The sequence below is a fragment of the Gymnoscopelus microlampas genome, assembly GCF_963454915.1.
Source record: "Gymnoscopelus microlampas genome assembly, chromosome: 3".
Taxonomy (NCBI): Eukaryota; Metazoa; Chordata; class Actinopteri; order Myctophiformes; family Myctophidae; genus Gymnoscopelus; species Gymnoscopelus microlampas.
In genome coordinates, this window is record NC_139940.1 from 10,230,215 (window position 1) to 10,238,524 (window position 8,310).

Below are 8,310 nucleotides of genomic sequence, written 5' to 3' on the forward strand. Positions count from 1 at the left end.
CAGCTACAGGTCAGAGAACAGTGTCTGTTTAACATTCACTATCAGCTACAGGTCAGAGAACAGTGTCTATTTAACATCCACTATCAGCTACAGGTCAGAGAACAGTGTCTATTTAACATCCACTATCAGCTACAGGTCATAGAACAGTGTTTAACGTCCACTATCAGCTACAGGTCAGAGAACAGTGTCTATTTAACATCCACTATCAGCTACAGGTCAGAGAACAGTGTCTATTTAACATCCACTATCAGCTACAGGTCAGAGAACAGTGTCTAATGTACAAATGCACATAAACACACATAAATACAGAAATATACTATGCACAAAATGAGTGTTTAGGTCAGGACATCGCTTAGTTTGATTCATGTAAGTTTGATATTATGAACTGTTAATAGTAAACTGGGAATGAGGAAATATCTGCCCCTCCCCACCTTCCCTCCCCTTTCTCTCCCTCTCCCTCTCCCTCCATTAGGTGGACCTAGAGGAGGAGAGGATAAAGAGAGAGGCGGCCTCTCTGACGTTGTGTCGTAAGGTCTTTCTGTATTCCCTGCGTTTCGTCCTGACTCTGGTGACGCTTGGCCTCATAGCGGTGGCCTTCTTCGTGATCACCGAGGCCACCGTCTTCAGCCAGGTCAGCCACTACACCCAGTCATGATGTGGATGTGTGCATACTGTGTATAATGTTACACTACCTCTGGTACATGTATGTCACATGTACCATGTAATGTCCACAGTACGTATAGGTCAGACCGTCAGACTCTGCATTACCAGGCTTTAAGGCCTTTGTGTTTGTTAATAAACGTTTGAGGAAGTTTGACCTTTATAAAAGATACGAAAAAGGTCCACAGACTGTAGCTCACGTAAACACTCTATCTGTACTTAGTAACTTGACCTGAGTTGGCTCTGTACTTGGCCTACGCTTTTTCCCTTCTACACCAAATCTCTTCGCCGAAACTAGCCAATCTGCAAGATCAGCTTGGCTATATGTAGATCTATATTGTAGATCTGCTATTTTCGATGAACTTTCCCTCCCATGGAATGCTAGGGTTCAAGTGGTTAGGTGCAATATATTGGCTTGAAAGGTCTCTACTGCACTTACATGAACCCATTAAGACCTGGAATTGTGTCATTTTTTGATTTGAGCTAAAAAGCATTATTTTACACTTTTGGCTATTCAAAAATAGCAGATATACAAGCTCATAGCGCGGCACCGAGTGCCGCGCTACGAGCTTGTAGATCTGCTATTTAGAAAAATCGTGAAAATGTGTGCAAATCTTTGAATATATATATTTTTAAAGCGAACATTTTTAACTCAAATCTTTGCTTCTGGGGGTCCCTGGAACAAAATATCATGATGGGGGTCCGCGGCCAAATACATATCATTTTGGGGGTCCTTGACATGAAAAAGATTGAGCGCCACTGATATAGAAACATTCGTTTTTCAGAATACTGTTGAGATTTAGGAGACATGTAGAATCGGCTTCAGGTCTCAACTTCAATGGGTTAAGGGAGCTACACAGCGTGTTCTTTTAATCTTTTATGATTGTCTTCCATTGATCCAGCAACTGCCTTGATGAAATTTGTAATGTTTGTGGGTGTAACAGTTGTTTGAAGTTTGACCTTTGACCCATCTTTGCCATACAGAGTAAGAGCGGAGAGGAGGGATTTCTGGGATTGTTTTTTGAGTACCTGCCTTCCATAGTCATCACCGCTGGAAACTTCATAGTGCCTTTGCTCTGTGACCAGATCGCTCTGCTGGAGAAATACTCCCCCAGCACCACTGTCATATTGGCACTGTTAAGGTGTGTGTGCGTGCATGTGTGCATTTGTGTGTGTGTGTGTGTGTGTGTGTGTGTGTGTGTGTGTGTGTGTGTGTGTGTGTGTGTGTGTGTGTGTGTGTGTGTGGTGTGTGGTGTATGCGCGCGCTGCGCTGCGTGCGTGTGTGCGTGCGTGCGTGCGACTGTGCATATGTGCATATGTGCATTTGAGTTTAGGTTATTTGCATATAACTGATCTTGTGATCTAACACAACACATAAGATAATAAATAATTTGCAAAGCTGAGATAAACAAACCTCATAGAAGAACATATCTCTTCAAACGAAAAGAAAATAATAAATCATGACAGAAACCAGACAATCACCGAAAATCTACCGTAAGCCAAATGTAAATAAGTCTCTCCACCATATCAATGACATTCTCTCTGTGTCTCCTGTCAGGTCAGTGTTCCTGCGTATGGTCAGCCTTGGGGTTCTCCTCATCACCCTGTGGGGTCAGGTCACCTGTGCTGGTCATGTGAATGACGATAAGTGTAAACTCTGCCAATACAACCATGAGGAATATCCGGTAATTAGACGGCAACTAACAACTAACTGTCCTGAAAGGGGAGGGGAGGCGGGGACATAGATTGGTGAAGCAATAGGAAGCGGCGCAGGAATCCAGCGCCTGGGTTTGGATCCGCCCTTCAAGACCATCGATTGGGCTCGCTCTTTCAGTCTACTTAGCTGGTGACCCCCTGCCCCCTTGTGAGCTTGTAGATTGGCTCCTCCTATTTAGGGCCAAAGTGGTTAACTGATCTTTCTGTTTTACAGTGTGTGATCATATGTGTGTGTGATACATGATAGGGATATTAGGGATATATTGTAGAGCAGTGATGACGTCTTCCAGTAAGCCATGGGTTCCTACAGCACATTTCCAATGGTCAACGTCTCTGACCATTCTATACCTTGCAATCAATTAGTTACAATATTGATGATGAAATTATATTATACTGATTCTACTGTGGCTTGTGTGTGTGTGTGTGTGTGTGTGTGTGTGTGTGTGTGTGTGTGTGTGTGTGTGTGTGTGTGTGTGTGTGTGTGTGTGTGTGTGTGTGTGTGTGTGTGTGTGTGTGTGTGTGTGTGCGTGCGTGCGTGAGTGCGTGCGTGCGTGCGTGCGTGCGTGCGTGCGTGCGTGCGTGCGTGTGCGTGCATGTGTTGCAGTGCTGGGAAACTAGTGTGGGCCAGGAGATGTACAAGCTTGCATTGTTTGACCTCCTCATCACCATCGCTATGCTCGTCCTGATAGAGTTCCCGCGCAGGTACAATACACACCTCTTTATCATCTTTGATTTAAAGTATCCCTGTTTTGAAGGGAACATCCCTCACCCCCCAGATAGCCGATCTACAAGCTCATAACTTGAGCTTGTAGATCAGCTACTTTGGGCAAAGATATTTACCGTATTTAGGGTTTAAGTGTTTAAGAACAATTAACTGTTGCTGAAACACAGCTGTGGCAGTGATAGGGGGGTAACATTTTGTCTAAAGGGTAGAAAAAGGAGTGGCACAAGGATAGACCCCTGGGTGACCCCGGTCAAGGAAGTATATAGGGTATATAGATTTTAAATTACTAATAGTATGTAATGTTTAATTTATTTTCTAAATAAAGAACGTTAAACAATGTTTGATTTGAAGGCGTGGTCTGTACTCGTGAATGTAATGTAATTGCATGTCAGTGTTATTACAGTTGTATGGTTGTGTGCCTGTGTGTGTCAGGATGGTGGTGGACAATTGTTCCAACAGACTGGTCCAGTGGGTTGGTCGTCAGGAGTTCCTGGTTCCTCCCAACGTGCTGGGCCTTGTCTACGGTCAGACGGTGGTCTGGACGGGTGCTCTCTTCTGCCCCCTGCTGCCATTCATCAACACCATGAAGTTCATCCTCCTCTTCTACTGCAAGAAGGTGAAGATAATGGTTAACCACTGAAACCCTATATGGTTGACCGGAGTCCCGCAGGGCTCTATGCTAGTGTATTTTCTGTTTTCTGTAATTGTGGGGAAAGCGCACAAAATGGTGCCCACGATACAGGTTTCTCCAATGAACTGCAGAGGCCAATAAGGTATGTATCTAGGTTTCTATATCTATGGTCAGCAGACCCAAACCCAACACAGAACTGTCCACTCATTAGGCACTGAAAACATTTAGTTCTCAGGCATGACCACCAGGTTTGCTGTCCATGGTGCTGAAAGGTGTTTAGTTCATCTGTGTAGAGTCTCATTTTTACATTGCAACTATGTTGACAGACTAATGACCACTATAAAAAGAAATCACAGAATAATCCCATTTTGCTGCAAAGGATTCAGGATAAACAATACTACTGGCCTTCCCCAGAGTACCACCAGAAGCAGATATATCTTAACAATAATTACTCTTTTGCAAAAAAATTGAAATAAAACGAATACAGACCTCCGTTTATCACAGAAAAGTCTTTAAAAAAAGGAAATACAGTAAAATACTACAGAACAAAAACACAAATGTCCCTCTGTCATTAGTCATTAGTCAATGACCACATACTTTTTTCCTAGGTCAGTGTTCCCGTCAGATGTTGCATCACCAATAATCACAGCCATAAATGTTAGTACATCAGTCATTCCCTGACAGTGGTGTCAGCAGTAGGCCCAGAAAATGAAACAGTAATTATACAAGAAGTAAGGAGATGGTAGTCCTTACAGTAAATGTGTACACACACACACACACACACACACACACACACACACACACACACACACACACACACACACACACACACACACACACACACACACACACACACACACACACACACACACACACACACACACACACACACACACACACACACACACACACACGGGACAGGCCTTGGGGTGCCTCTGTGAATATAATCAGGCTTTATATGTAGGTTCAAGTGCGCAGCCCCTGAATTGGGACACAGTTGACGGTTAACTCCTTCCTTCTTCACTGTACAGATCACTCTGTTTAATAACTGCCGTCCTGCAGTGAAGACGTTCCGATCCACCACCTCAGCTTTCTTCTTCCTGGTCGTATTGCTGTTTGGGTGGATCCTCGCTGTTGCTGTCATGATCTACAGTATGGCTGAGTGAGTGTTTGGCCCACAACGGCTAGCTCAGTTGTAGCCCAGCCACATTCATACATAACTGTAAGGCCCTCAGTTGTAATATTACGACATAACTTTCAGCTATTTAAAATAAATATAATATTTTTAGAGACCACATTTACATAGTCAATCGATCCTTCTGTTTATCCTCGCAATGCCATTGGACGATAAATGTGTTTATAGGTATTAAAACATTATAAAGCAGAGGCCTCCTGCAACAACATGGTGAAAGAAAGGTAGGTAGGTGAAAGAAAGAAAGGAGAAAATGGCAATTTCTTTCTATATCTTGCATGGGGAAACATTCACCCCTGGGAGCTGACCAGCATGATCATTGTCTTGTACTGTTGGCCTTTGAGCAGCTCCACTCCAGCAGTTGGGAGTTATAAATGCCTTGCTGAAGGACACTTTCTGTGAGAGATTAATTACATTCCTACCCCAGTTGGGCAACAACCTCTAGCCTGCCACCGCCTTTAATACCACATATAGTCAAATGTAATAATTTTTGCACTATTTGAGGTTTTTGTACACTAATTGTTGAATTAAAAGCCGTTTGTCTTGTCCTCCCCAGGATCCACCCATCCATGAGCTGTGGGCCGTTCCGTTTTTTCCCTACCATGTGGGCCATCGTCCCGACCTCCTTCTACAATCTGTCAAAAACCACCCAACAGTTTCTCTTCGCCATCGGCTCACAGGCCTTCTCCATTCCTCTGTGCTTGTTCTTTTTGTGAGTATAAGATTAAGAGCGCATACCACATATGTATATATATATTACTGCTGTCAGGCAGAAACCTGGTATCTCCATATTTCAAAGCTTTTAATGTTTTTTTCATAAATGAATGCCCTTCTTCGTCATACTATAGTAAAGTAGTAAAAATAGCCGATCTACAAGCTCACGTGTGAAAGTGGAAAGTGGTCAAGTCTTTCTGTGTGTTTTATGAATATTGAACGTATTGAAAGTATTAACAAGAGCTTGTGACTAAATAATAACTACCATTGGAACACAGGTTCTTTATTCCATTTTACGAAAAGTAACAAGTTTATCCATCCATCTATTTATCTATCTATCCATCTATCCATCTATCCATCTATCCATCTATCCATCTATCCATCTATCCATCTACTGTATCTATCTATTTATCTCTCTAGCTCTCTTCTTTCTCTATCTATCTCTCTATCTCTCTCTATATATGTATATATATAAAATCTGCGATGCAGTGTGAGCTCGTAGATCAGCTATTTTTGGCATGTGACACAGTTGTTGGACCAAGTATATCGGCCTTAAATCAACCATAACTATCACTGTCTCTGTATTGCCCAGCTTATGTTAATCAGCCATAACTATCACTGTCTCTGTATTGCCCAGCTTATGTTAATCAGCCATAACTATCACTGTCTCTGTATTGCCCAGCTTATGTTAATCAGCCATAATTATCACTGTCTCTGTATTGCCTAGCTTATGTTAATCAGCCATAATTATCACTGTTTCTGTATTGCCTAGCTTATGTTAATCAGCCATAATTATCACTGTTTCTGTATTGCCTAGCTTATGTTAATCAGCCATAATTATCACTGTTTCTGTATTGCCTAGCTTATGTTAATCAGCCATAATTATCACTTTTTTCTGTATTGCCTAGCTTATGTTAATCAGCCATAATTATCACTTTTTTCTGTATTGCCCAGCTTATGTTCTAAACATCTCCATTCCTCAACAGTGTGTTGATGTTTTACTTCATCGCCTTAGCTGCTGTCTATGGAAAAAGTGTCGCCTTACTAAAAAATCAACTTAAACTGGTAAGTCATGGGCATTTGAATATTATATGATATTATATACTGTATATAAAGAGTATATAGTTGAAGCAGTGTTTTGATAGGCCCATTATATTATTTTATTCATTTGTATTATTACACAGTCTGAAGAGTCAGAATGTACAGTATTACTAGCAGGACCTTGTGCTGCTTGCTAATATTTTACCAGTGCAGTTTAATCAGTGGTGGAAAAAGCACTACATTTTCTCAAAAATAAATATACTTAAAGTACCAAAAGTAAAAGTCCTCATTATGCAGAATGTCCCGTTTCACAAGGTATCATATATAAAATGTATTAAAATATTTTGAAAATAGCCAAAGTTTAAATAGGGCTGAAGTGGTTAATATGTTTTGTAGTTATACTAATATTTGCCTCCTGAGATTTAGTGGCATAGAAGTAAAAGTATTGAAAATTGGAAATACTCCAGTAAAGTACCTCAAAAGTGTACTTGAGTAAATTGTACTTAGTTACTTTCCACCATTGAGTGTCATTCATGTAGTTTTGGATGTGTGTGGTTATTGTTAATAACAGGAGGGTCGGGATAAGCAGTTCCTCGTCAAGCAGATTGAGGAGCTCACTCGGAAGCTTGGAATTACAAAAGGCCAAACGGAGCCGTGGGACTGATCTACAGTGACCGTGATTGATTGATTGATTGATTGATTGATTGATTGATTGATTGATTGAATAGCAGTCAGACATTTGAGCTAAAAGGATAACACAAAAAAGTCCTGGGGACTTGTTTCCATTGTGGTCCTATGCATTGATGACTTCCACAGATGTTATTATTGTATATGTTTTTGCCTCAAACTGTGGCCAAAGGGTGATGAATGTAAACTAATAGGCCTACTAACAAAATGGCTTATATTGTCCTATTGTATACATTGTAATAATATATGCTTCTTATATATATTTTTTTTAGGCTTTACACATGTGCCAAAGAGTAGAATAAATGAATGTATTTTACTTTATTTAAATAATAGCTTTCTTGAGCTGTGATAGAATTATTTTCTGTTTTTATAATAGCTACTCAATTCAAAGGGAAATAAATGTATTTTCAGAATAACTCTGTTTCCAATGTATTCTACTCGGAGAGAATAAACGATATAAAACCATATATGAAGTAAATGTTTGTCAGAAAATGTGTGATTCCTGTTGGTTTCATTTTCCAGTCGTATGTTTTGTAAACAAAGCGGTGGTAAAACCATAGAGAGGTATAATGGGTAAAACATGTCATAAAATCACTTGGAACCTCGAAGCCATAATAAAATGTAGTATTGCGCCCTCTAGCGCCGTGATGATATAAGTGTCAAAATGTGTCATGTTTACGTTTGGTTTCGGCGAGAGTACTCAGCAGAGACGGTAGAATGAAACCCAGACAGACCCCAACTTCCATTTGGGTCCAGGTCCCAGTTGAAGGTAATTAAGTACATTACTCAAGTACTGTACCTAAGTAACTTTTTTTTTGTACTTTTACTTTACTGGAATATCTCTAATTCTCAATACTTTTACTTCTACTCCACTACACGTCAGAGGCAAATATTGTACTTTTACTCCGCTACAATTATTTGCACACTTTAGTTACTAGTTACTTT

General features: G+C 40.6%; 1 protein-coding gene across 1 annotated transcript in view; it reads left to right on the forward strand.

The window, feature by feature from the left end:
• The window catches only part of tmc4 (transmembrane channel-like 4), a 12,390-nt gene extending 5,022 nt beyond the window's left edge, over positions 1-7,368 (forward strand). Inside the window, exons 6-14 of the mRNA XM_084053368.1 lie at positions 473-631; positions 1,645-1,802; positions 2,219-2,345; positions 2,981-3,078; positions 3,533-3,716; positions 4,763-4,893; positions 5,480-5,635; positions 6,624-6,702; positions 7,250-7,368. Of these exons, the coding sequence (XP_083909494.1) occupies positions 473-631; positions 1,645-1,802; positions 2,219-2,345; positions 2,981-3,078; positions 3,533-3,716; positions 4,763-4,893; positions 5,480-5,635; positions 6,624-6,702; positions 7,250-7,342 (1,185 nt within the window). The 3' untranslated portion in view covers positions 7,343-7,368. The remainder of the gene's footprint in view (positions 1-472; positions 632-1,644; positions 1,803-2,218; positions 2,346-2,980; positions 3,079-3,532; positions 3,717-4,762; positions 4,894-5,479; positions 5,636-6,623; positions 6,703-7,249) is intronic.
• Positions 7,369-8,310: the final 942 nt, after the last annotated feature.